Source organism: Cucumis sativus, chromosome 3, assembly GCF_000004075.3.
Source record: "Cucumis sativus cultivar 9930 chromosome 3, Cucumber_9930_V3, whole genome shotgun sequence".
Classification (NCBI taxonomy): Eukaryota; Viridiplantae; Streptophyta; class Magnoliopsida; order Cucurbitales; family Cucurbitaceae; genus Cucumis; species Cucumis sativus.
In genome coordinates, this window is record NC_026657.2 from 7,257,087 (window position 1) to 7,285,030 (window position 27,944).

General features: G+C 36.1%; 4 protein-coding genes across 7 annotated transcripts; 3 read left to right on the forward strand and 1 right to left on the reverse strand.

Annotated features, from left to right (window-relative positions):
• The first annotated feature begins 1,437 nt into the window (after positions 1-1,437).
• On the forward strand, positions 1,438-4,941 carry LOC105434814 (uncharacterized protein At1g01500). The gene is made up of 2 exons (XM_011652430.2): positions 1,438-2,415; positions 3,344-4,941. The coding sequence occupies exons 1-2, from the start codon at positions 1,714-1,716 to the stop codon at positions 3,572-3,574; spliced, it is 933 nt and encodes a 310-aa protein (XP_011650732.1). The 5' UTR covers positions 1,438-1,713; the 3' UTR covers positions 3,575-4,941.
• Positions 4,942-7,286: 2,345 nt separating this feature from the next.
• LOC101218351 (C-terminal binding protein AN) lies at positions 7,287-11,938 on the forward strand. Its single transcript, XM_011652429.2, has 7 exons — positions 7,287-8,176; positions 8,736-8,904; positions 9,000-9,130; positions 9,326-10,120; positions 10,204-10,251; positions 10,674-10,787; positions 11,514-11,938. The coding sequence occupies exons 1-7, from the start codon at positions 7,589-7,591 to the stop codon at positions 11,583-11,585; spliced, it is 1,917 nt and encodes a 638-aa protein (XP_011650731.1). The 5' UTR covers positions 7,287-7,588; the 3' UTR covers positions 11,586-11,938.
• A 2,596-nt stretch (positions 11,939-14,534) lies between these two features.
• LOC101218586 (protein REVEILLE 6) lies at positions 14,535-19,568 on the forward strand. Of its 2 annotated transcripts, none has more exons than XM_011652431.2 (9): positions 14,535-15,004; positions 16,464-16,521; positions 16,866-16,989; positions 17,071-17,241; positions 17,357-17,461; positions 17,815-17,924; positions 18,167-18,226; positions 18,889-19,007; positions 19,099-19,568. In XM_011652431.2, the coding sequence occupies exons 1-8, from the start codon at positions 14,787-14,789 to the stop codon at positions 18,994-18,996; spliced, it is 954 nt and encodes a 317-aa protein (XP_011650733.1). In that variant the 5' UTR covers positions 14,535-14,786; the 3' UTR covers positions 18,997-19,007; positions 19,099-19,568. The 2 variants fall into 2 exon arrangements, with proteins under 2 accessions (XP_011650733.1, XP_004133848.1); XM_004133800.3 differs by having other exon boundaries at positions 17,360-17,461.
• A 798-nt stretch (positions 19,569-20,366) lies between these two features.
• On the reverse strand, positions 20,367-26,934 carry LOC101210153. 3 transcript variants are annotated; one of them, XM_011652433.2, is made up of 10 exons: positions 26,030-26,934; positions 25,799-25,897; positions 25,411-25,613; positions 24,808-25,004; positions 24,478-24,586; positions 24,062-24,372; positions 23,454-23,861; positions 22,864-22,942; positions 21,184-22,746; positions 20,367-20,735 (listed from the first exon to the last, which is right to left on the reverse strand). In XM_011652433.2, the coding sequence occupies exons 1-10, from the start codon at positions 26,095-26,097 to the stop codon at positions 20,587-20,589; spliced, it is 3,186 nt and encodes a 1,061-aa protein (XP_011650735.1). In that variant the 5' UTR covers positions 26,098-26,934; the 3' UTR covers positions 20,367-20,586. The 3 variants fall into 3 exon arrangements, with proteins under 3 accessions (XP_011650735.1, XP_031739364.1, XP_011650734.1); XM_031883504.1 differs by having other exon boundaries at positions 22,864-22,945; positions 24,808-25,001; positions 26,030-26,933; XM_011652432.2 differs by having other exon boundaries at positions 22,864-22,945; positions 26,030-26,933.
• Between the last annotated feature and the right edge of the window lie 1,010 nt (positions 26,935-27,944).

Sequence of the window (27,944 nt, forward strand, 5' to 3'; positions counted from 1 at the left end):
AGGTGGACGACGCGATTGTGAGGGAGAATACCAGAGGAGGGAGAGAGGAGACCACAAAGATGATCAGATCTAATGGTACTAGGTGTATATAGAGGAGAGAGGAGACCCGCAGTCGAAAACGAAGATGGATGGCGCGATTGTGAGAAAGAAGATTGGAGAGTGAGGTGAGATGAAAAAGAAGAATTCTAGAGAAAATGGAAGATAGCAAAGAAGGGTGCGCGGCTCGAGAGAGGAAGACCTAATTTTTATATTTTATTTTATTAAACAATATTCGTTTTTGATTAGGTTGAACCAAAATTTTCAACTCTCCAAATGGAGATCCAACTTAACCCAACAACTCTTAGAATATAAATTGAATAGTCCGAATTATTTGCGTTCAATTCATATGATTATGTCGCTATAATCTATTAACGGTAGACATCCATAGACTTATAATTAAATAAAAACAACGTTTAAAAACCTCCAGTATTAGCGAAAATCTTGAAGGTTATAATGGGCCTTGTTGGGCCGGGTTTGAGCCGATTAAAAGTGCAACACAACGCACGTATTAAAGCCGTGTGGTCAGCTCCACTTCTAACTGTTGGAACGACATGTGTCTGCCTCTATCTGTGGTTTCGCAAGACAAGACGAAAACAAATAAACGACAAATCGTAAGAAAATAAGCTTTAAATAGAAAACCTAACATATATTAACTATACTTTCCCCAAAGAATAACAATAACAACAAAATATTTCTACTTAAAACACTATATAATATTTCATCAATTTTAAGATTAAAATTCTAAAATCTAAAACTTTGAATTCATATGTTTAAAAGTATTTTTTTTAATGCAAATTGCAAGAAGGATCTCTTACTTATGAACCTAATGGATGTTATTTGAGTTAAATTTTTATTGATAATTTTATAGTGTTAATAAGTACTCAAACTGGACAATTATATAATTTGGTGACGTAGATTTTTTCTTTCATTTTAAGTCATATTTAATATAATTAAATATCTAATTTATCTTTAAATATAGCAAAATAGATAAAAATATTTATAAGTATGGTAAAATATCTATGGTTGACATAAAAGTTTACTGTTCATTATAACTTTTTTTTTTTTTGTAAAAGTTGGAAGACTCAATTTTTATTGTTGAAAGTTTAGAGGTGAAATTTGACCGAGTTATTTTCACAATGAATCGATAAAAAAAATAGAAAAATTGTAATGACTATAATTTATTGTTAAGAATTAAAAAACATGAATTCGTGTTTTTGTAAATTAAAAAGATTAAAAATTTAATATTATTTAAGGCAAGTTGTAAAAAATTGGTAAGAGAAAATTTATTTAATTTTTGTTAGGAGAAAGTGACAAAATTTGTAATTTAATAAGAGGAAGAATAATAATAAAAAGAAGAAATAAGAAGAAATATCTTTGAGAGGACAGATCAGCGTAACCCCCCATGTTGTTCCAATATAATAACCTTCCAATTGCGGAAGATTTCTCTCTTTTTTTCTTAATCACACATGAAAAAACCAAGCAATTCCCTCAAAACCCCCCATTTCCCACCCATTTTCCCTTTTCAAAACCCTAATTTTCGCCCCCAATTTGTTGTTTTCCGGATACCTCACCGGTTTTCTCTTCCGATGATGCCCAATATCTGACAATTCATCTTCCATTGCATCCTTCTTTCTCCTTTTTTATCTTCAATCCCAACCCGAATTCGAGGATCTGATGGACTTCCAAGAAAGAGATTCGTCCATGCCCATTTCCAGGACCTCGAATTCGTATACAAATGGCCTTTCCTTGACTCATTCTGCTTGGTTCGAGGTTCGCCTTTTCTATGTTCGAATTTCTCCCTGTGTGATTGCTAGCGTTCCTGACCATCTTAATCTGCGCCACCTTCGACGTGAAATTGGTGTTTCTCTTGAGATTAATGGCTCTCAAATTCCCGCCTCTGACTCCGCTTCTATTGCCCTTCGTCGTGATCGCCTCAATAAGGAATCCTCCGAGGTTACGTATGTTAGCACTGACAGCATTCGGGTTACGGGCGGTGTCGAGTTTGAGGTCTATGAGAATGAGGATTTGATTCTTTGTGGCTCTTTGGAACGAATGGACGCCAATTGGATTAATGGGAGCGTTGGATTGGAGAATAATTCGAAGACAGGTTGGACTATGGAATGTTTTATGGCTGCCTCCATGTGTTCGGGTTCCTCCGCCTTTTTCCAGCCTAAACTTGGGGTTTCCTCGCCTGCAATTGAGGTCTATATTGCTGGTTGTTGCTCTGGTATGCCAGTGATCTTGACGCAGACAATTCAGGTTAGTCCGAGACGGAGGAACTTGAGGCAAGCTGTCCTGGATGCAATTCCCGAGGATGAAGAAGTTGGAAAGGAGGAGAATGGAAGTAATGGATTGATTCGGCACCAGAAAGTGCAGGTAAAATGTTGTTCTCAAATTCTCTAGGCGTTGTGTGAGCTCAAGAATTTTAGAGTTAGTATGTGCTGCAATATGCAAAGTGCACATAGCATTTATTTGGTGGATATAAACTTTCAATCTGGCTTCTTGATCCACGGGCAACTTAATCTCCGAATCTATAACTTGGGATTTATAAGAGTTGCATCAGATGCTGTAAATAGGCTCATGTAAGAAAGCCAGTGTAGAGATGGCTTGTTTACATCATGTGGTGCGTTTAATTAGCATTCTGGTCGAATATCTGGGGTCATGAACTTCCACATGATATTGAGCTTGGTTGCATTTATAGTTTTAATCGCTAGAACCTTGTTTTTATAGTTTTTTTTTTTTTTTTTTTATTGATAATGGGTTATGAGGATCCCACCATTTACATATCATGGGGGACTTCATAGACTTGAGGGCAACTCGATAGACTAAAAGAATTATTAAGCTTTTTGCACGGGATTGAGTTCAGCATAATAGTGATTTTCTTGTGTCATATCATAATTCTATGTATTGAATTTGTATATACCGTAGAGCTGGGTGACATATTGATTTTAAGAATCAGTACAACATTTTGATAGTGAATCTTCTCGTGGATCACGTGCTTCACCAGTATTTAATGCATTAGAAAGAATCAAAATGTTCAAATTTCTCTGTACAATGCTTATAGAGAACATGTATGATGGGGAAGAAGTGTTTCTCTCTTCACTGTTTCTTTCTGGTTGTGAAATGAGTCAGACCATTTGGTTCTCCCCTATTGCTGAATCCTACTTTTAATTAAAAATTAAACAATTTTTAGGCATGTTATAACCCGCCCTCCCCCCAATCCTGTTGAATTATTGTGAGGTATGGAACAAGGTTTTATTGATTTTTACTGTACTGATTATGTTCCTTTCTTGGACTTATGTAGATGTTAGAGTCTGAAGTTGATGATTATGACCCAGATGGTAAAATGGGACATGGTTACTACGGTGATGATATGTACACTGGCGAAGATGGGCAGCTCTCGTGGTTTAATGCAGGTGTTAGAGTGGGTGTTGGTATTGGTCTTGGAGTGTGCCTTGGAGTTGGAATTGGGGTTGGGTTGCTCATGCGTTCATACCAAACCACAACAAGACACTTTAGACGACGGTTTATGTAATTAGGATATTGTTACTTGGGAATCTGGAGATTGTTATACTAGTGAATAGACAATAAAGGGAAAGAGGTTTTCGGGTTCCCAATCGTCAAGCCTGCGCATAACATACAATAATGCAGGCAAGGAAGAATTAAGTTGTTAGGACTTTGAACAGAATCAAGAAGTCAGTGACAGCCACTCAAGGAAGTTGAACGTCAACTTCTTCTGTAGGCAGGATGAAAGCTGTACAGTCTCCCCTTTTTGTTCTTTTCTCTACGTGAAGCACATTCTCTAAGGCAGCAGAGACCTTCTTGCTCAGTTCCGTGACTACTTACTTTTCTATGAATATGTTTCTTTACATAAATGGCAGGGCTCGTGTTGGTGCTTATCCTCGATCGTTGTAGCCTTTTATCAAAGGGGTTGCAACTGGACACAACCCTGCAGGAAAAAGCGATTTCCTAGGACATAATAAGCTTGTGTGAGGTTTGATTTCGTCTTGAAGAGTATCTACTTTTCTTTACTGATGCTGTATAGGATACTGCCTTTTATTTTTCTCTCCTTTCATTGGGGGTTAAATCACAAATATAGTCGCTTTACATTGTCATTTTCCCCTATACTTTAATTTGCTTCAATTTAGTCTTAGTACTTTTGTAAATATATTAGTTTAAGCCCCGTTTGATAACCATTTTGTTTGTTCATTTTTTGTTTTTGAAAATTAATCTCATAAACACTACTTCCACCTATAAATTTCTTTGGTTCATTATCTACTTTCTACCCATGTTTTCAGAAACCATGTTAAATTTTTGAAACCTTAAAAAAAGGTATTTTTGAAAACCTGCTTATGTTTTTGGAATTTAAATGAAAGGTTAAAACTATAATAAGTAAATTAAGAAGACACACACATAAATTTCTAAAACATAAAAGGAAAACAAAATTGTTATCTAATGGGGCTTAGTTTCTGAAGTTGATTATCCAGTTAAATGGTACTGTAGAGTAAGCATAGTACTACAGGTGGGGAACCTCCCATGACATCTAAATATGTCGTACGGTTATGCATTAAAGTCCCCATAGATAGATTGTAGTCTTTCGATTGCTATTTAACTGGATAGTTAGATTTGGAGACGAAATTAATGTTTTTGCAAAAGTACAAGAAGTAACACGAAGCACATGAAAAGACAGGATGAAAATGATCAAATGATAAAGTACTTAGTACTAGAGTTACAAATTTTTTTTGGTCCCATCTTTGTTCTCTATTCTCTTTTGAGTTGTTCTGTCAAAAAGTTTTTGTACCTTTTCTCATAATTTGTAAATTACTTTCTTGTAGTGAATGAGTTCTGTGAATGTGAGTATTTATCAATCTCAAGCAGCACCTTCACCTCATTTCATTATCATATGATTTGTTCTACTGCTTCTTCGTGTTGGTATTGGATCCAGAAATTAAAATCGTTTCTGTTTCAATTGATTTTACTTACGAGTTGGTTTTAGTGTAGTAGTTTAAATTCATTTCATTGTTGATTTTCTTTGACATAAAGCTGGTAAATGTGGCCATGCAGAAGTGTACTCAAGAAAAATAAGTATTACGTCTGCAACGGTGAGGTGAGATCTTTGGCTTCTATGTTTTCTTCCAGGTAGGAACAAGCATGATGGACTAAAAAATCGAGTCGACCGACCAAACAAAAGTCGGTCGACTAGAAAATGAGAGAAGTCGGTTTCGAATCGAGAATCTTTAAAAATATCTTTAAGTGGCATAACGATCCAACCCAACAAAGACTCACCGACCCCACCGACTCAAACTCATCGATGTTGAGGTCAGTTTGACATTTTATTAAACGGACTATGGTCGGTTCGGGGCCCGACCAACCAATGATCATCCCTATTTCCAGGTCATCTCTTCTTTTATTTCGTCAATGCCCTTTTTTTGGTCCTATCTATGAATTAGCTAGCGATCTTTTTCAACTACATCTACCTATACGTTCTTGGGAGAAAAAGTAACAGGATTTGGATAAGTTACCCATGAGGACATCAAAGATATATTTTATATTAGAGAACAATGTGAGATTTTATGAAATATGGTAATACCAAATTTGAGGTCGAAACTAAAATTTCAAAATCGAAAGGGTTGAAATAGATATAATAACCATTAGTTTATTAAGGACATATATATGGTCGATTTAGGGTTTGAGTTTTGACAAGATGAAGAAATTTTATATGATGTTTGTTGGGTTGTTTTCAATAGAATGTTGTGTCAAGGGAAGGAGTCAACTTGGGAATGGTAGCTAAAACTAAAAATGAAAGAAAGTAAAGAAATGTAGAATAGTATTAAAGATGTTTGGTTGTTATATCTTATGATTTTTTAAACTTTGATGTTTTCAAAGCAATGGGTTTCAATTAGTTTGGAACATTCAAATCTAACATAGATAATCAATTTGATTAATTCTAATGTTATAGTTTAACATTCACTTATTGATATAATTTAGGTTAAAATATCGATCTAGTCTTTAACCTCAAAACTTACCAGTTTAAGTTTCTTACGTTGGTTTATCTATTTCAATAAACTTAAAATTTTAAAATACATTTTTGGTCCTGAGTTGTAAATACAAGTTAATTTATCATAGTTAAAACTTTTCATTTTAATCATCGAATTCTTTAGAATGAGTGTAAAATGTTTCTTTTATCTCTCCTCTCTCTTCCGTCCTTCCTCGTTTTCTCTCGTTTTTGTCAACTTCAAGTGGTTTAATGAGAATGTAAGAAAAGTAGTTGTTTTTGTTTCTTTATTTGTCTACAAATTAAACAATTAGGACAAACTTCATTAGCTAAAAATATTTAATTTAGTTGACATGTCTAAGTGAAAGGCATGTTTTTTCTTTATTAATCTTGCAATTACGTTTCCTTGCAAATTAACTCTATTTTCAATAAAGTCCACATGATTTTAAAAGATTATTAAACTTATATTGTTCACTCGAAAAAAAATAACTTGGGAGTAGTCTTATTATTTTATAATAGAACACAATTACAAATATAACAATTAGGTTTAAAGTATTGACACATATAATAGCTTATCACTAACTGATAAATATTTGAAATTACAACATATCATTGCAAATATAGACCATACAAAGTCGGTGTCAAATTAAAACAAAAGTGAGCATAATTCAATTGACATGCAAGTATATACTGCAACGACCAAATATGTGACTTGAATCCTCTGCTATCTAGTTATACTAAAAGTAGTTGTTGCCAAACAATTCACATTGAAAGTCATTTATTAGGTTTAAATTTAATAAATACACGACGAACTAAAAATTAGTATTTAATTTTTTAAAATACGATAAAAAAAAAACGTAGGATTCTAACTACAAACCATTAATACTATTTCTTTGGTAAGCATCTCAGATTCTTGTGAAATGAACATTTATAGAGGATGTCTCGAGTTAAGAGCATCTCCATTTTACTTTTTTATCCTTACTTTTATTTTATTTTTCTTGTGTGTGTATATATATATATCATTGTGTTTCTTTTTATTTGTATTGTACCATCAAAACAAAATCTATCAACTAAAGAAATCAATCCTTTCTTTTGGTTATGTCATAATAATTTAATTTTCTTATCACATATTTAAATGGTTAAGATGAAATCACTTTGGCACAAAGTTAGAGAATTAAAATTTGGAAAATGAATGATTATTGGTTTGAAAGTTGAAATTACTATTTAGGGCTCATAAGTTCGCGATTGCAATAATTAGAAGGAAGGACATGAATGGAATAAAGTGAAATCACGAGGGTATGTAATAACCTAGCGAAGGGCACAGATCTCACTGACCCAAAAACTTCTTTTCCCCGCTCTCAAAAAACGACCCCTCGCCGGAAGCAACAAAGGACCTTCAACAACCAACTTCAACAATACGATTCCGGTGAGAGGAATGTTGACTTCCTTTTAAGATTCCACGGGAATTACGGCCTTTGCCTCAAGTTCCGGCGTTAATACGAGCTCCGACGAGGAAGCGGCATCATTTCTGGAGCTGCGACGGAGGCGGAGACCATGAGCAGAAATCTCAGATCCTCCGCCGCAATGTCTCATCGGAATAACCCTAAACCCCTTCCTTTGGTTGTTACTCTCAACTGCATCGAAGATTGTTCGTTGGAACAGGATTGTTTGGCCGGCGTTGCTGTGGTGGAGCACGTTCCGCTTAGTCGTTTGGCTGACGGGAAAATCGAGTCGGCTACGGCTGTGGTTCTTCATTCGCTTGCGTACCTTCCGCGAGCTGCTCAGCGCCGGCTTCATCCTTGCCATCTTATCCTATGTCTTGGTTCTGCTGACCGCTCCGTTGATTCTGCTTTAGCCGCGGATCTCGGTCTCCGTCTGGTTCATGTTGATACTTCTCGAGCGGAGGAGATTGCCGACTCTGTCATGGCGCTTTTCCTTGGATTGCTTCGCCGCACTCATCTACTCTCTCGCCATACACTCTCGGCTTCGGGATGGCTCGGGTCTATCCAGCCTCTTTGCCGTGGCATGAGACGCTGTCGAGGATTGGTTTTGGGGATAGTTGGCAGATCTTCTTCGGCTCGGGCTTTGGCTACAAGGAGCTTAGCCTTCAAGATTAGCGTGCTTTATTTTGATGTCAATGATGTAAGTTTCGTTGCTCTTTCTTAACATCTTAGTTTGCAATTGGCATAGGTTAACATTCAAGTATTCTTTTACTTTCCAAGAGTATTTGATTCCAAATGACGCGATCCCATAGCTAGATATTGGTATTATCTTCGTTGGATCTGGTGGGAGAGTTACATTGGTTAGGATTTGAAGTTGCATTTTTTGAATTGCAATCAGCTAAGTAGTTCTTCGCTTTCCGCACCATTCTTTATATGGTGGTAGAAGCTGAGATCATGGATTCTGTTGGATACCAGCTTGATATGGCAAAATTTCTGATTCCCCTGTCTTCGGGTGTACTAGATTTTGGGTCAAGTAAAGTTTTACAGTCATTTAAACGAGCTGGTTTTTTATTCTTCCAAGTTTTTTCCATCTTGGGTAGCTTCATGAATGTGGAGTAGCAGGGGGCATGCTACCTGATAATGGGTAAATTCATTATTCATCTATTTGTTTGCGTTCACATTGACTGGCAATAGCTTATTCTTCTCTGTTACTATTAGCATCATTTTTACATGTTTTTTGTTATAAACTCCTTTAACAGGGAAAGGGAAAAGTGAGCAAGTCTACAGCAACATTCCCGTCTGCTGCTCGAAGAATGGATACTCTTAATGATTTGCTTGCTGCAAGTGATCTTATATCACTTCACTGTGCTCTGACAAACGATACAATCCAGATTATCAACGCTGAATGTCTGCAGCATATAAAGCCCGGTTTGTTTTAATTTGCATGAATTTGGATTCATCATTATATTGAAAGTTTGTTTTCCTTGTGCTTTCTGTTAATGGGAGATTATTGCGTTTTACAGGAGCATTTCTTGTTAATACTGGTAGCAGCCAGTTATTGGATGATTGTGCTGTGAAACAACTTCTAATTGATGGAACCTTGGCTGGCTGTGCTCTGGATGGTGCTGAAGGGCCACAGTGGATGGAAGCATGGGTATGTAACTTTAGTCATAAATCAAAATGTTGGGAGTTTTAGCATTTTGAACATTATGATATTTTGTTTGTCGCATGATGTACCTGTGAATGGTTCCAAAATTAGTAGAAATTCTAAGAAGAAACAGATAAGTCTCAAACTCGTTTGAAAATTCATAGAGTAGCTCATAAATTTTTATTCACAAATCTGCTGCAGGTGAAGGAAATGCCAAATGTTTTGATACTTCCACATAGTGCAGATTATAGTGAAGAAGTTTGGATGGAGATCAGGGAGAAATGTGTCTCCATATTACAAGCCTTCTTTGTTGATGGGTTAATTCCTGAGAATGCCATCTCTGATGAGGATGAGGATGAAGAAGTCAATGAGGTAAAAGAACAATCTGATGGTCGTGGTGTAGAAGGTATCCTTCAGCTTGCTGTTGTGGAGCAGTTGACTGAGGATAACCACTTAAGTCCAGAGAGCTCCCAGAAGAAAGGGTTGAATCTTTCACCTGAGTCATCCAGTCAGCCCCAGAGTTCCAGTTTATCTCAAACCACTGTCACCCGGTCTGATGGAAGACGCAGTAGGTCCGGCAAGAAAGCCAAGAAAAGGCATACACATCAAAAATCTCAACAGAAAGATGATTCTCTCGTGCTAGAAAAGGAAAGTACCTCTCATCGAGAAGATGATACTGCTATGAGTGGCACAGATCAAGTTTTAAGTTCAAGCTCTCGATTTGCTTCCCCTGATGAATCGAGAAACAGGAAAGTTCCTATGGAGTCTATGCAAGAATCTACCTCAGACCCATCACTTAAATCCAAAAAGAAATTAGGTAGGAAGTCTATTAGTCAGCTGAAAGATGGGTATGTTGTAGCCATATATGCTAGAGATCGTCCTGCAGTCCATGTATCCCGACAAAGAGTTAAAGGTGGCGGTTGGTTTCTTGATACCATGACTGATGTGACAAAAAGAGATCCTGCTGCACAGTTTCTGGTTGTTTTTAGAAACAAGGTTTGTGTAGGAACCTTTTCTTTGTTGTTAAACTATAGTTGCTACTGGTTAGATTTTTCAATCTTCCGATACTCCAATTTCAGGATACAATTGGTCTTCGATCTCTTTCTGCTGGTGGGAAGTTATTGCAGGTAAGAGTACAAGCTTGCTGTACAATATTGGGCTAGAACTCTCTGTCTGTCGTGCACATGTATCCTCACCCCCCACAAACTCACATTTTATGAAGGCTGATGTTATTCAATTCTCATTTAGAGTCAAACGTTTTGACACAAAGAAGTGAACTTTGCAGAGTTACTAGCTAGGTTTCACAGTTTTGTATTTTAGTTATAAATCTTTAAGATTCTGTAATTGTTCCTCTTTCAGTTTGCATACCAATTGGATCTCTTTTTTGTAACCTTTATTGCCTCAAGAGGGCCCTCTTTTCAGTGACCTTTTACTTCACCTTAATGAAACATTTTCTTTTAAAAAAAATCTTCGAAACCTTTTGAGTAAAGGCCCATATGGTTGTGGTAAAATTGATTTAATTTGCTAATTTTGATCTTTTATATTGCAGATAAATCGTAGAACGGAGTTTGTATTTGCTAGCCACAGTTTTGATGTTTGGGAGAGTTGGATGCTTGAAGGGTCTCTGGAAGAATGTAGGCTGGTCAATTGTAGAAACCCATTGGTACGTTCTTTTCTTACTACTCTTTCGATTGATCCACTATTATTTCTAATTCATGATTGTAATTTTATGAAATATGTTTTTTCTCTTCATCCTCCTCCCCAACAACAACTAAAGAAAAAAAAAAGAAAAAAAGAAAAAAGTGGGTGGTCTTAATGAAGATCGCTCAGCTTTCCTCTTCCCCCCTTAGGGAGTGTAGATTTTTAAGACCTTATTTTTGTATACTTGTTTCGGATGTGGTTTTAATGCCCGATTTGTTTTTTTAGTAAAGCAATTTGTTGAATTGAAAAGTCACATCTTTCATTGTATGAAAGTAGTAATAAAAAAATAGCATTCACTGGGATCATCCCCCCTTTCAGCTTGTTCCATCGACTATGAGATCCTTTTTTTTTCTTAATATATTATTATTATTATTATTATTATTATTATCATCATCATCATCATCATCATGGACAATGTTGGCTTAACTTTTAAAACAGGAAAATGTTTCTAGCTAACAGAAGTACGTTCAAATTAAATCTTAATTCTAAAAACAAATTTCATGATCTTGAAGGCGTGTTTTCGTTATAATAGTATTTTACTTAGAAGTATAATTCTGTAAAGTCATCTCAAACTCCTAAAAACATTCTAGTGTTTCTTTTGCTATATGTGATGTATGGCCCTTTTATATATGAATCCTCTTCCTTCCACTCATCTCTATGGTATTGGTTATTTTAATGGAAATTGTAGGCACTTTTGGATGTGCGCATTGAAGTCCTCGCAACCGTAGGTGATGATGGAGTTACCCGCTGGCTAGATTAGAAGTATTCAAATTTTCTACCTCATTTGTCCACTAATTAAAGGTTTGCGTAACTTTGAAAGCTTAAAAAGTTGTAGAGCATTCTTTCCTTTCCTCGTTTTTGGTCACCTTATTCCTCTTTCGGTTGTTTGCCGTCTTTAAGCAAAAATGCCTCCTTCTTTACTATAGGCTTTGAAGTTGTTGGCTATTTAATCAACCTGTGGATGAACGAGTGTACTTTGTAATCTATTTTAGAGCTTTAACGAGATTTGTTAAGATTGTACGCAGTTTCTCTCTCGAGTTGACCTTTAAGTGTAAACCAATGTCTTGCTTGATTAGCAAGTCGAAGATTCATGGTGGGGTTGGCCTTTTAAAACAACTTTTTGGTCCCAAGCACAGAATTAAAAAAACACGCCCCTTTAACCTTGCCCTAACTTAAACTTCAAGCTTGCATTCACGAGCAGAAATAATCCCCACCCAACTTTTTCTTTTTCCCTTTTTCTGAAGATGAGGATTGTTTATTTTTTAATAATTTTACTATTTCAACAAGATGTTATTTGTTGTGAGCAAAAGCTTCAAGACAGTATCAATATTTTACTTTAAGGAAGTGCTCTTGAGTTTGCTTTCTCGATAGAAAGGCAAAAACCTGTGACGGTTTACCTTTTCTGCATCATTTGAAGTATCTGGATCGAGAGGGCTAACATGATTCTTAGGGAAGGTGGAGAGATCAAGTGAGGCTCGTTATAGGTTTTGGTTTGGACTCCTTTGTAATTATGATCGTGGTTTGATTTTGTTGAAAAGCTTCTGTTTATAGTTTCTTTTGGGCTTCTTGTTTTTGCTGGCCTCCTTTGCTTGTCCTTGTATTCCTTTCATTTTGTCTCACTCAAAGTTCGGTTTCATACCTAAAACATCGATAGAAAGAAGTTGTGGTCGAGTTATATTATATAAATGCTCGGTAGGCCTTAATTCTGGCTTGAAAAGGTTTCAAAGGGTTAAGTTGTGCCAAACTTAGCTAGATTACATCCTGATTGTTCTACTTGTTTCTTTTGTAAATATAGTATTCCTCATTCCATAAACTTCAATAAATAAAGTCAATGGCCATCCTTTCCCAATATAACTAGTACACGTCCCTCATATCTTTCTGCTTGCTTGTTTAAAGTAAGAGAACTCCTTTTTAATATTACAGATATTTTGCTTTTATTGTACCCAAAGATTCTTGACAACGAGACGAAATTAGACCTCTTATTCCCAAATTTAACCTTCATATTTTTTGAAAAACTGCTTAGTTTAGTTCCCATTTGTGTACGACAGACATTACTTGCCTCGGCAAGTCTCGTGCTTGTTCACTTTTGTTGGATTATTTCCATTTGTGCTGTTGAGGAAATAATGAAAATTCATTCAAGAAAGGAGAGGTTTGCCCAATTTTAGAAACATAGAATGACTAACAGTTTACTATTTGTACAAATTTATGAGCAAAGAGACGGCTGGAGAAGGGCAAAATGTTATGATGTGATTTGCTTTCCTGCCAAGGTAGCTACGGGCGACGGAGAGGTACTTTTCGCTGTCACTTTCAAATGGATAATCGATTCTCTTTGGTGCCCCCATGCTTTGCCCTTAACTAACACTCTCCATTACCTTTACGTACTCTCATGCTTCCTCTCCCTTTACCCTGGGTTTGTACTTTTGGTTTTATAGAAAGAGTTTGATTTGAGTGTGTTTGGGTTGATTGTAAGGAAATTTGGTGTGGCTAGGAACCATGATCATCTTACTTTTTTGCTTGCTTGTTCATTTTTATGAAATTTGATCTTCCAACTCTATACTTATTTTGACACTAGTATATTGGTTCCAAAGTATTTGTTGAAAGAATCACGTAATTCAAGTTTAATGAAGTTCGTTCATTTGTTTATTAGTAGGTTGTACATTTTTTATTTGTAACTAATCTGAATTTATGAAGTAGAATGGATTTGTTTTCCGTCTCATGACAAAGATTGATCTTAACCTATGAAACGTAAGAGTTTGCATAGTTGCTTCAAAGAGTGTTTGGAGTCGGGAATCGGGTTATTATTTATACAATGATATTGATTTTTTCAAAACACGAAACCCATAAACTCCTTGAACCAAATAACTTGTTCGACCAAAACATTCTCTCAATCAATTGCAACAAAGGAAAAGGAATTAGGATTACAATTTCTGCGCATTATACAATCTCCACTGACTTGCTCATTCTAACAAAAAAGAAAAAGAAAAAAGAAGTCTAATCAATTTTATAATATAAATCAATCGATTCAAACATGATATACATTCTTTAAGATTTAAATGTTCAACAGATAATAATAACAATCAAATCAAAGACTACCCTCAATTCCATTTTGTAAATCCCATCAATGTTGTACATTACATGTGTTTTATTGTTAAAATAATAATGAGAATATGTTTGAAAACTTTCTTTCTAACTCGAGACATCTTTGAAGTAATGGTAAAATAAATTAACATATTTACGAATTATAATAATTTTTGTTGTATTATGTCAATGATAGTAATTGATAAACTTCTATCGTTAGATACAGTCACTGATATAAGAATATCAGTGTTACCTAACAAATGTTTGTCATAGATAGAGTATGTAATTTTGCTAATATTGAAAAATTTTGCTATAGTCGGTCGAAAATATTTGGTCAAATTTGATATTTTTGACAAATTCTTTTAATAATATAGGGTAGGAATAAAAAATGAGAAAAGTTATTGGTAATTATTAATAAGAAAAAAGCAGTTGATGATGTAATAATTAGGTAGACAACAAGTGAGGCAATTATAAAGGAGAGGGAATCCTCGCGTCCTCTCCACGTAACCATCACTGCCCTAACGACAGAAGAACCACGTGGGTTCAATCAAGGCGAATCTAACTGACACGTGTATGGCCTAGATCCAGCATATATATAATATATATCACGTTACCAAGAGCAGAAAATTATAACACTTATTTATTGAATTCCCTCTCCCACTCAAATCCGAAAGTCGGTTTGTATTGTAAACCACATTCTGTACTCGAACCCAACTCCACCATACAAAAAACCGAAACCTCCAGACCCAAAACTTTGACGAATTCAATCCAAGAATACTGAGGTTTGATCCTCAATTCACCATTTCTTTGAGGATTTTGATGGTTCTTTTGGTATCTGTGAATCATATTCCTCATTCTACTTGAGGATTCTTACTCAGATTCGATGAATATGAGCCATTTTCCTGGTATTGATTCTGTTCGAACTCCAACTCCTCCTCCACTAAGAACTGCTGCTCTGCCTACTTCGACTTCTAATTCTGTTGCTGCTTTCCCGGTTTCGGAGGATGCGAGTAAGAAGATTCGAAAGCCTTATACAATTACTAAGTCGAGAGAGAGTTGGACGGAGCAGGAGCACGATAAGTTTCTTGAAGCTCTTCAATTGTGAGTATTCAGTGAGGCCTTTTCCTTTCTCTGATTGGTGAATTCAAATGAGTTGTGTAGATTTTTTTTTTTTTTTTGGAATCACTGTTTTTTAGTAGAAAGTTTCTGGAGAGGCCGAGAGAAGTTTGGAGGAGAATTCACTTTTTAGGTTAGTTCGTATTTTCTTTGTTGCTTTACAGTTTTGGTGTTCATTGACGTGAGAATATTTGAATGCTTGGATTCCGTGCATTGACCAGTGAATTCGAAATGAATTGTGTGTGTGTGTGTGTGAGTGTGTGTATCTGTATCCCTGTTTCTTTGGTAGAGGAATATTCTGGAAATGTTGAGCGAAGTTTGGAGGAGGAATTTACTTTTTAGGCTAGTTCGTAACATCGCTTTTCATTTGAGCACTGTTTTGTTGTTCAATGACTTTGAGTATTTGATTACCTAGAATTCTGTGCATTGATCAGTAAACTCTGCTTCTTAATTTCCGACAAGGAAACAGAGGATCTTTGCCGTCTCCTGAATGCTGTTAAATTGGTCAAATTGGACCGGAGGTTCTGGAGTTTGAATCCCTGCTATATAATTAGCCTTGATTGGGCTATCCTTCTTAGTCTATGTTAATCTATGTTTTTAAACGGAGGTCTTTGAGTCTTTCTTTAACCGATGCAGACATTATTGAGGGAGATTCGCATTCTCTCCACATATTAATGTATTACACTACTGTAGTTTCGAGGCGAGAATAATGTTTTCACTCACGAGTATTTAGAGGCCGTTCTGACCTCGTTTACCTCAACCTCCGGCCTCCCTGCCGGAGGTATGGACAAATTAAAATTAACAGTGACCAGAAAGCAAAGGACTGTGTGATCTTTTACACTTTTGAACCAAACTGAGTGGATATCTTTTTTCATGAAATCAGTTATTTTTAAGCTTCTAATGGACCCATTTCTTGGGTCTTCCCACTACCCGGTCCTGTGAATCTTTTATCATCCCTCTGGCGTCGAAACTCTCTTGGTTTCATCTCTTCTTGAAAGTTTGTGAAAATTATTTTCTCCTTTCTCTTCTAGAAGTAGAAAGCGCACTATCCATAAAGCACTGTTTGGAATTTGTCGTAGGTTTCTATCACTAAGGCCTCAATAATCACATCACAAGTTTTCAGTCCTTTGGACGAAGTAAGGACCAAAGGAGTTTGATTCTCTGCATTTAATTGAAACCTCCAAATTTATTGTCGTTGTTAAGAAATTTTTTAGTGGATAACATGGGAAAGTCCATCGTAACAGAGTGGAAAAAAATCTTTTTGCCTGAGAAAAGTCAGGCCGGTTTAATTGTGAGAAATCCATTACAGTGACTGCAAACTAGAATCTGGAGTTAATATCATCAATTTATAGTAGTTTATTTCTTTAAGATCCTGGTTTGGCTGTTTCTTCTTACGTAATTATTTCTGAGTTTTATTTACATATCTATGATCCGTTCCTTACAGATTTGATCGTGACTGGAAGAAGATTGAAGCATTTGTTGGCTCAAAAACAGTTATCCAGGTAATTTCTCGGTGATATAAACTTTCATCTCCCTGCACCAATGTTATGGAGTTCTTTTTAACAATGTCATGTGTCATCTGGTGGAGCTGGTCCTTAAAATTATTGTGTGAAGTTTATATGATATATTCCTGGGTCCTAAGGTTTCAATTCCAAATTTTATACCAGTCCTTAAAATTCCAAAATTTCAGTGATTGTGAGGACTATTTAACTACCACATCCTATAACTGGATTTTGGGCATAACGCTTTGTATATTCTATATTTTGTGCATAATTGGATTCTAGCTAATTTTAACGGAGAAATCTTCAATTCCGCTATTCTTAACTGCAAGCTCTTTCCTTTGCAGATTCGCAGTCATGCTCAAAAATATTTTCTAAAGATTCAAAAAAGTGGGAAAAGTGAGCATGTACCTCCTCCTCGACCAAAGAAGAAAGCATCTCACCCATACCCACAAAAAGCTCCTAAGAATGGTCAGTATAACTTTTTCTTTAGCAAGTTGATCCATCATTTAAAAAACCATTGCCCTGATGTGTAATTGTTGATGGTTCCAGCGACCACTCAGCATCCTGGGATGTATCAACCCTTATCTTCTCCATTCGAACCAAGATATATTTACATTCCAGACTCAACAGCAGGGTTTGGACTTCCCAGTCCAAATGCTACCTTCTCTTCTTGGAGCTGTAGCCCTATGCCGACTATTGATGTGTCACAAGTACCCAAAGGTTCCAGCCATCGATTTTCCCTTTTAACTATGCAATTTTTTACAGTTTTTCCATATTATGGCGCCACTTCGTCAGTTTATCTTTGAAACGAACATATTTTTAAATGGTCCAAAAGTAGGTGGATCAACATTGGCACATAGTAGCAGTAGTGAGAGCACTCCACGGACATGGAAACTTGGAGAAATTTCTGACCAAGGAAATCAGAGCATGCGAAACAGAGGTATTTCTTCAATTTACTATGCGTAAGGTTGCAATTGTTTTAATCGGTTATTGTCAATTTGTTGCGGTGCTTGGTGCTTCATTCCTCTTCTAAAAGGATTTTTCAATGTTATTTTCTATAATATTCTCTCTTAAAAGACCATTCTGTCGATATGTAAAAAAATTACAAAAATGCAACAAGGATGTGGGAGTTTTGAAAATTGGTTTTCCAATGGCTGTAATATGCAAATTATTTTTTTTATTGAACTCTGTGGTCCAATACGACCAACTCAGCTCATTATTTGAACTCTTCATATTGCTTTCTATAACGTCATATGTGCATTTATCAACATTGTTTACTTTTCTTCACTTCAGTCATGCCGGATTTTGCTCAAGTTTACAGCTTCATCGGCAGTGTATTTGATCCCACTGTGTCGGGTCATATTCAGAGACTAAGAAAGATGGACCCAATAAATCTAGAGACGGTATGCACTCCCTAATTTTAACATCTAGTACATCATTGATGACTATCATGAATTGGTATTCTGGTTCTCTTCAATTATAAAAACAAAACCAAATAATAATAATAATAATAATGCATTGGTTGCAACGAGGATAAATATGTAGTAGCAAATTTATTTTTTGGATATAAATTTTCGTGTTATTATTCTCTTTACTGGTAAAAGATACTTTAGTTATGTGCTAAAAATATGCTTGCTTTTTGCAGGCGCTGCTTTTAATGCAAAATCTTGCCATCAACTTGATCAGTCCAGAATTTGAAAACCACGTAAGTTTCTGACGGTATCTTTTTCCCATTATTAGTCTTATAGTGCATATTGACTCGGATTCAAGATCCTTGAGGTTCAACCATATAGTGCATATTGACTCGGATTCAAGATCCTTGAGGTTCAACCATATATTGCAGTTTCAAGCTTGTTATGGGCTCTATACTTCTACTGTGTTTCACCAACACTTGACCAGTTATTATCCCCCACCCCATCCAGACTGACCTTAGATCTAATTAGCTGAGTCATCACTCAATCACCCTACTTTGTCAGAGGCCTCTCTCTATCTAAGAAGTGTGCCTATTGAAAGCACTTGAAAGTACAATAATTTGTTTCTGCTGAACTTCCATATGAATCGTATATCTAGATAGCATTCGTGAGATTATCTGAAGTGGTTTTTTCACCAATGATTTCATTACACGCTTGCGTTAATTTTAATGCAAATAACTGCATGCCAGTTCTCTTCATGTTCTTGCTAATTTATAATGTTGGACCCCTAAGATTACTATATGGGTTTCAAATGGCCGAAAAAAGAGGAAAATGCCAGGGTCTTCTATTATTTAGTTTTTTTTTTTTTTCCCTATGGTTTTCTTTTGTTACATGATTTGCTTCACAAAAACTGGAGATACTGATTTCTATCTTTTTAAACTGGATTTAAATGCAGAGAAAACTGATTTCATCATATGATGAGGACAGGAAGAAGGCCAAATCTGGTAGCCTCTTTAACAGTCTATACAATGTCAGATCAGACAGTACCATTCTATCAGCTTAGAGAATAATAAGGTACAAAAAGCCGTTGTGCATTCCGATCATTGTTTGTATTTATTAATATTTTTCAAGTTGCGCTAACGGATCAAACACCTAATGATATCAGATGAACTAGATGGTCATGTTGGTTGAGAAGTTGATATTGTTGCATATAATGTATATGCTCAATAGTCAATACATTATGTGGAGATATGTCGAGGAGGTAGTCGCACTAGTGGGTAGGAAGTACTTGATGATAAACGCAGTGTAGATAGAGTGATTTTACTCTCTGCTTTGCTCCCCGCGGATTCGAGATCGTGTATAGAGGTTTGAGTACGTAAGGGGGGATTTCGCTGTATTTTGGGTTTGTTGTAAAATATTAGTTTAGTTAGTTGGGTGTACTGTATATTTTTATCATATGAACAAAACCGTAGTCTCTCTCCTCCATAAGGTTTGGATCATGAAGAGATCATATTTGTGAAATTGTTTAGGGTGTGTTATGATTTGAAATCATGATCCTTTGTTCTGATGTAGATTTTCTCCAACTGCCTGCGCTGAAATGCAAATTCTTTCAAGCTGAAGAAATGTTAGTCTTCATCTACCTGCTCATCTTTTAAACTATTCTCGAACCGTAATACAAATATATTTCCGACGCTTTCAAAATTTAAAGTACCAAAAATTTGTATCTATTAAATATGTAAAGTATAAATGTTTCAATTTTATTCTTCAATTTTTCTATGTTTATTCAAATAAAACATAGTAGAGGGTCTAAACTAATAATCACGGAAGTTTGGGTATAAATTGATTCAAATTGATACAAAACTTACTCAAATGATTAATTGTTTTGGAATAAAGCTAAAATGGTCTTGGGGTTAAATTACCATTTTTGTCTATATGCTTTGGCTTTTGATCCGTCAAAATTAAAATTATTGTTGATTTTTTCTCTATAAAATCAAATGTTCCGTTTTTTTAAATGTTTTTCTACAAATTCTCTAAAATCAATGTATATTATACTTTTCAAATAGTGAATAAATGAACCATTTAGATTAAGCACGTTATTTGAAAATGCTCCAAATATATTCCACAAACATTTGTGTTTGAATTAAATTAGTAGAAATCACAATTATGCGCGGAAAAGGGAAAAGTAAATAACATTTTAAAGATACAATCCGGGGTTCAAAGATTTCATAACCAATCGTGTTTGCTATAGTTTTCCAAAATTCACACTGCCATTTCCTTAAGACTCCTCCACAAATCATCAGCCAAACTTCAGCAAAGATGAATTCTTTTTCTTAATCCCCTATCGCAAACAAATCTATTTTCATTTTGCCTTTTCCTTCGCCTACTGATTTCACTTTGTCATGGTTACCTAGGATTTTGTTTATTCCTTAGCGATTGGATCAAAAAAATTTCTTGAAAGAGGTATTCAATTCCAAGGATGAAACGAACGTGTTAGAAAACCGCGAAAGACAAATCAAGAAAACAGCCATAAGAAGAAGGATTCTTTACTTACATTTCTCACTCAATTCTCTACTAAGAGGTGCAAATTGTGTCTCCATTCTCTATCAAAGGAATTGAGGATTTGGGCAAGTATGCTTGAAGTACAGTGTTACAATTACCTGTACCCGTAACCCATGTTCAACTCGTGACCGTATATCCCTTGACCATGGCCACCACCGGCAGAAAGATGATTAATTTGCTTCGAGTTTGATCTATGTCCCATTTGGATAAGCCTCTGAATCGCGTCCGGTTGGTTACCAGGAGCTGAAATTTAAACGAGAAACAATAATGAAAAAAAAGTGCCAACCCATGAAATAAGAAACTAAAGAGCAATATGTTTAATGTCTTTTATGTATGTTTCTTGATATATTCACAGGCAATACAAGCATTTTCCAAGCAGGTATGCGAACAAATAGTACTTTTAACCACAAAAATAGATCGAAGTTGGGAAAAGTAATGAATGTCTTCGGCACAATCAGATAAAATTAGTGAAAAACCATAATTTTGCAACATATCGCTAAAGGACAAGAGAAATCATCCAACAGGATATGAAAACGCCTACTACGACAGCAGGCATTTAATGGATGCCCTATCAATTTGGCAAAAGTATAGACAAATAGTAGCCGGATAAACAGTATATGGAAACTAATTCATCAGAAATACATAAACGAAATAACAATTGAAACGCAAACAGCAAGATGTCATGAGTTACCTGGTGAGGATATTCTGGGACCAACAATATTAGGCACACGCTGACCGATATGAAATCCTTGCATTGAATTGAGTTCGTCCACCAAACTAGTAACCTGATGGTTGGGTTGTGGAGGTGCTGCACTAGCTCTGATTGAGTGATGATGTAGAGGAAGGGTTCTGCTAGCCATGGGCGGAGCTACACCTCTAGATAATCCTTGTAGTAGATGCTGTGGTGGAAGATTGACTGAAGTTTGCATCTGCTGCATCATTGGGTGATGAATCGAATGATCAAATCCAGATAATCCAGAGGTAGGAGGACGAAGCATGTTTGCTATAAATTGATGATTAGATGGCGAATCATGGTGAACTATTCCTTCTGCCAACATTACATCTCCCTGAGAATTCATGTTAGGAGGATGAGATTCAAATTGATGAAACAACTTGATATTATTTGTTTGTGGGGGATGAAGCTGAGAAAAAGAGGAATGAACAGGAGCTTTTCGATGTGGCATTTCAGTCTCCCTCCTATCATAGGCGTTGGCTGAAAAAGGTAACCCATCAAGACCCCCCATACTTTGCCTTTCATCTTTGAAGGCAGGATTAAGCATTGCAGCGTTGTTGTCTTGTGTGTTGTGCGAAAATGGTGGTTGAGGTTTAGCAGAATTGCCCATGGAAATGAGATTCTGAAAGTTCATAGAATCGCTTATGATTAAACTGTCCTCTTCAGGAAAGGGCATTTCAGCCGGTCCACCAATCCTATGTCCTAACTTTGCAAGGGGGTGAGAAGATTCTGATTCAGGTCGAGGGCCATTCAAATTTAACCAATGTCCACGAACTATATCTGGTTGGTTTTGCTGTCTTTGATCACCATGATCATGATTAATCATACTGGACCGAATTTCATTGTTGGACAAGAGTCCATCATCCGGGGTTGGACCATGGGACTCTGAAGCATCACTTTTAACAGATCCTGATGAACCCCTTTGCGCTGAGACTGGAGCTCCAACTGATTGAAGCTCCTTCATAAAGGCAGACCCAAATAGTGTTTCGAGAGTTAATGTCTTCCCCGGATTTGAAACATTGTGAGTGCTCTCCTCCTTATTATTGTGAAATGCAGTGCTCATATATGCACCATCATCGCCATATTCTGAAACCAATGGACTTGAACCCTTCTGTAACAGTGAAAGAAGGTGATGCGATGCATGATCATCGCTTTTCACAGATGGATGTTTTACATCAGCAACAGAATGAATACATGTTTGATCAGCTGGCTGCAAAGCTGAATCGTTTCCGCTAACTGTTGACAGCAGTGTTTGTTCAACGGCTTCACAGGTAAGGATTGCAGAAACAGCCTCTGGCTTACTTTTATTATAGAATGGCTCAGGCTTCGCAACATTGGATGATGTTGCACTTGATGTGATGTAATTTTCCGTAGATTCATAACCATGAAAAGCAACTGTAGGCAGAGATTGCTCAGAATGCTCCACATCAGATACATCATACCCACCCTTTTCTCCACCGACAATCATAGTAAGCAAGTCGATTGACCTTTTAGGTGAAAGGTTGTCCTCCTGTTTCCTATCTGCAGGGTGAAACAAATTGAACCATGAGAAATAAAAACGCTAACCAGTAACCAGTGAATAAACCACTGTTTACTGATATATGGAATCATTTGAAAAGAGAAATTTTACCAACATACCGTTGTCCACGAACCAGCGAGCAAATTTAGATGATTGAGAATTTTGGGGGCTACATGCATCATCCATCTCATTGTCATGCTGCTGCAAAATATCCGGAAAACACAGACATCAGGGATGGATGTATCAAAACTTGAACTGCTTTGGTTACTTGTGAACTTAAATGAAAATCTAACAAGGAGAAAATAAGGCTATTATTTTCCTCAAGCAGCACTACACACGAATCAAGGAAAATATAAGCAACAAAAGAGTTACAGCTCCAAATTATAAACAATTTCACCCCTTATTCAACTGGGACCAAATGATTCATCAATAAAACAATTTCCTATTATAAGATTGCAATTAGGAACAGATATTGAAACATCAGGAGTTCATTCAGCATAATTCCTGCAATCTGATTTCTAAGCTCGACAAAATCTAAGCTGGGCAAAATGCATACGGTCATAACTTGACATTTTAAAACTCCAAGCTGCGCAAAATACATAGGATCATGTCTTTGTCATGATAATACCACATATAGGAAGTTGATTTTGATTCAAAACCAGAAAATTTATACCATGACAGAAAAGGATGCATTTACATTTACAAGTACCTCAATAAAATTAGGTGCGCCACCATCTAACTTTATGGCACTGCCAAAAAGTTTTTCTAGGATGGAAGATGAATGAACTTGGCTTGGTTCACCAATGGCAGTATTTGCTGGTAACTTCTCAGTTTTAAAATCAACAGCTGCACTCTTCTCAGAAGCTTCAAAAACTTCCAAAGATTTCTTGTGTGATTGAATATCTATTCCAGTTGTTTTATTAGACGAGTCTACAGCTGAAAACAGATCAATAATCTTTTCGCCAGTGTTGTTAGTAGAAGCATTAATGCTGGATTTTCCATATTGTTCAGTGCGGTCCATTTGCTCTGATGAACCTTTTCCCTCTAAATTTTCAACAATCCCGTTGTGCATTTGCTCTTCTTTGGTTTGCAGACACTTGTCAACGTCATCCTTACCCTACAAGAGTGACAAATGTATGTGCATTTAATAATAGAGAAAGGGAGTTCGCTTGTACCAAAATATATCAATTAGGAGAATAACTATCTATAATAATGGTAGATATGACTAAAAAAATGCAAAAAATGCTGACAACAAAATGATAATAAAAACAAAAACAAAACAAAAAATATGCACACACAGCGAAAACAAATAATCACCTCCAATAAATGAGGATTAACTGAAGACCTTGTTGCAAAGTTTTTTTCCAACACGGTGGTGGCGAATCCAGGAGGCACAAGTGGCCTAGATACAGTTGACTGAGATGTAAAAGATTTTTCACGATCATTCTTTGAAGTTTGTATTGAGATAGATTCATCAAAACCACTGCTTGTCTTCAATAATTTCTCATCATCCTTAGACTCATCCATCTCCATTAGGATGGCAAACTCATCTTTCTGCTTCACAGGATTTGATTTGTGACTTTCTTGAAATGCCTTATGCTGTTCTTTCCTCATTGACTCAAATGAAGCTGCACAAAAGTTCACCAGATAAAAATTATGGTTGAAAAATTATATTTGAGATATGTGGATGTACCAGTTCGTACATCAAGCATCATAAAGAAAAGAGTGGTTACCTCTTCTCTTTTTTTCCTCTTCAACCCTATCCTCACTTGTGAACTCAGAAGAACCAAAAGTTTCGTGGTTGTATGAATCATTAGCATTCCCTCGTTGATGGGCTGCAGCCTGATTAATAAAAGAACAATATCCATAAGGCGAGCTTAATAAAAGTAATTTCTATTTTTGACAATTAATTTATTTACCAATTCATCAAAATGACTCTGGTTATGTTATGTTAAAGCACATATTATTTAAGGGATAACCATAACCTAGGGATAGAAATTTAATTTAAATTATGTTTGCAAGTGAGGAGATTGGGAAACATAATGTAATTGTGAAATGTGAACCTTATAAGGACGAGGTGGATGATATGGCTCGTTGCTTCTGTTCAGCTGATACTGATCATTTCCTCGAACCTTTGGTGCCGAAAATGCCGTTGCAAATCCAGATGGTCTAGGGAAGGAACCACTCCCAAGAAGTCCATCGTGTTCAGGACCCTGAGAAGACCTCCTAGACTGATCCCCATACCGCCACCCAGAATCTACTGTTAAATGAATAACCCAGAGGTCAATAATGCAGCAATTTTGCAATATAAATTTTAAATTGACTGGTTTTAAGTTTTAACAAATTCAGATCTACAACTATTAAGGATGTCACTCCTAATAATAATGGCATGTTTTCAAGGAACTTTGCTTTAGAATAGAGCAATGCTGACAAAGGCCCATTTGTCAGCAGCAGTTGAGCAGGCAGAAATATTCATGATAAATGTATACAGCCTACTTGAGCATGAATGATATTACTTCCAAGACATCAGTATTTTTTTTTTATTATTCAATAATTCAACTAAAGCAGGAACCCAACTGTTAACCAAGCCATAAGGGTATGGCATACAGAATAAATTGTATCAAACAATATAATTATGTAATCAATAGATTGAGATGAGACCTTACCTGAATCCCTATCAGATTGTGAGTCACTATCCTTATCACTCCGTCCAGAAGAATGAACTTCCCTCTTTCCATGTATGCGGCGAGAATAATTACTCGGTTCTGCCTTGCTGGGTGGTGATGACCCATACTCATTGCGCCTAAAGCTATTCAAAGACAAAGCTCCAGAAACTCTTTGCCTATCATATGAAGCTTCTTCAAATTCACTACACAAGGGGGAATATGCTTAGAGAAACAAGATCCCACAAGGAAAATAAGAATACGACCACAATGCTTGTTTTTTGTTTCTTTGCTTAGTAGGATACGGAATTCAGTTGGGCATAATAAGAATATGTAAAAGAATCTAATAGCAGTCAGAAAAATATAGCAGATACACGAAGGAGCAGCTTACGCGATAATTGATTTGTCAAAACTGCTCGGCAACTTTTTGCAAACATCCAAATCGCTCAGGGACAACAGGAAATCTCTCGTGTAAGAAAACTTTGGTTTCCTAAACCGATCAGGAAAATATAGTCAATACGAGCCAGCATTTCCAGTGGAAGACAAGAAACATAGAAGCATAAAGAAATCAGAAATTAAACCACGTGAATTGTAATTGGAACTGCAAATTGTAGGAAATTACTTTCGCAAAACATGCTTTACTGCAGAAGTCTCATCGTGTGAATTCGAATCATCCTTCTTCAGGCTCATTTTGGTATGCTTGGTCTAAACAAAAGATAATCAGAGCAATCTATCAATATGCAAAATTCTTCAACAGCACCGGAACCAGTTTACTGAACAACAGCGAGAAGTTTATAAACAAAGCCGCTTAAGATTGTCGCAAAGCAAGCTCTACGCTTATTGGATGCTATACCGACTCATTATTTAGATAGAACCAATTAATTCAATGTAGGTAACACGCTAAGAACTTCTCTCCATCGCCTTGTCCTCGAATTCGTTCTTTCCACCGAGCCTAATTCAAGTCAGACACCATTAAAAACACCAACTCAAAGGCAATCTATGTTTGATCCAGCTGAATGCGCATCAAAACCCATCAAAAACTGAAACTCCATTCATCCAAGCTCCCTCGCCTCAAAATTATTAATCGCCAACTCACGTTAACCACTTGTTTCAATAAAATCGCAACCCCATAAAACAAACTATTCCGTAAAATCGCGCATTCCACGAATCATAACTCCATTTCCAGCATGATCCATCCAAACCAAACGAACGTCTCGTTAAAACACGCGATTGTAGATGTTACACCAGAACAAAATTCTAGGGTTTTGTTCAATCCAAGAGCTACAAATTGAAACTAGGGTTTTGGAACATAGCGAGATATGAAAAATCCAAGAACAACACCTGGATCCAAACACACAAATTATTCAAAAATCAATCCCCCATGAACTCGAACTTCTTGCGGATTGGAATCTTTCAGGGTTTTTGATCTATGGATTTCCCGAGTATTCGACGCGAGAGAGAAAAATTTGAGCGCTGGATTTCTGGTCTCTGTTCATCAACCTAAACCACATCCATCACAAAAGAGGAACCAAAATGTTAATTATAAATTATAAAAACTATAAAAATTCAACTCGTTACAACCATAACATTATCTCACTCGCATCTCCCTCCCTGTACACTACGCGCCAACCACAATTTGTTGAACCATACTTCACGCGCGCATTTTAGAGCGTGATGGTAAAGCTCAAATTTTACCCCTTCAAAGGAAATGAAAAATATAAGATTTAAATATAATTTTAGTGCGCCGTCGTCTCTTCTTTGCATTCACCAATTCTAATTCCTTCTCCAATTTCGTTTGCTTTCTTTTAAGAATTCTCTCCTGCTAACAAATTTGTTTAGTTTTCTTAATTCTGATATTAATTACCATTAACAATTTAACTAATTATGTTAATAAATCAAACCCTTCTAACAACGTAGTTAAAGTGTGTATCTTTAATTAGGTTATAAGTGTGAATCTATGATTATGTGTGACGTATGTTTAAAGATAGTTCGAGTTTTATTTCAATTATTTTTGTGATTAGCATTAAAGACGTAAAATGCAAGCAATGAGATGTAATGGCTAACCCTATCGTAAATGTTAACTTTGTTCTTTTGGTCGTAAAATTGAAGTTGATTCTTTTTGTTGTGTTTAATTTGTATAAATCGTCACAATTTATGAGAATTTTATTTAAGTAAAAAAGTGTCATCCTTTACCGAGTCAATTTGGTAAAGTTGTGTTACTTTTTGTTTTTCAAGTGATAAATACAACTTTGATCATGCCCCTCTTTCACTTAGTCAATATGCTTTGCCCCCATGTTGTTTGACAATCTTTTGTTTGGGTGCTTGAAATAAAACTCTTTACTCCAACCTTATGTAAGGTCTTGAAAGTATGTAGTGATTTATTGGATAACGTACATATGAAACATGACCACGACAAGGTGTGTGGTACAAAAGTGAAAGTGCTGTTTCTATATGTGTATTTTTGTTTTGTTGCTTTTGAGGGTTGGATATCGAACTTCTTTTTTCAATGTTTTAATGAAGTTTAATACAAAATCATA

Excerpts from the sequence above, each read along its gene's own strand:
- LOC101210153 (XM_011652432.2), bottom strand. The coding sequence starts at position 26,097 with ATGAGCCTGAAGAAGGATGATTCGAATTCACACGATGAGACTTCTGCA. Across the intron at positions 25,005-25,410 it reads ACAATCTGATAGGGATTCAG|TAGATTCTGGGTGGCGGTAT; the intron begins GTAAGGTCTCAT and ends TTCATTTAACAG. Across the intron at positions 23,862-24,061 it reads TTAATCCTCATTTATTGGAG|GGTAAGGATGACGTTGACAA; the intron begins GTGATTATTTGT and ends TCACTCTTGTAG.
- LOC105434814 (XM_011652430.2), top strand. The coding sequence starts at position 1,714 with ATGGACTTCCAAGAAAGAGATTCGTCCATGCCCATTTCCAGGACCTCG. Across the intron at positions 2,416-3,343 it reads TTCGGCACCAGAAAGTGCAG|ATGTTAGAGTCTGAAGTTGA; the intron begins GTAAAATGTTGT and ends GGACTTATGTAG.
- LOC101218351 (XM_011652429.2), top strand. The coding sequence starts at position 7,589 with ATGAGCAGAAATCTCAGATCCTCCGCCGCAATGTCTCATCGGAATAAC. Across the intron at positions 10,121-10,203 it reads TGGTTGTTTTTAGAAACAAG|GATACAATTGGTCTTCGATC; the intron begins GTTTGTGTAGGA and ends CTCCAATTTCAG. Across the intron at positions 10,788-11,513 it reads TCAATTGTAGAAACCCATTG|GCACTTTTGGATGTGCGCAT; the intron begins GTACGTTCTTTT and ends TGGAAATTGTAG.
- LOC101218586 (XM_011652431.2), top strand. The coding sequence starts at position 14,787 with ATGAATATGAGCCATTTTCCTGGTATTGATTCTGTTCGAACTCCAACT. Across the intron at positions 16,522-16,865 it reads GCTCAAAAACAGTTATCCAG|ATTCGCAGTCATGCTCAAAA; the intron begins GTAATTTCTCGG and ends TTTCCTTTGCAG. Across the intron at positions 17,462-17,814 it reads TCAGAGCATGCGAAACAGAG|TCATGCCGGATTTTGCTCAA; the intron begins GTATTTCTTCAA and ends TCTTCACTTCAG.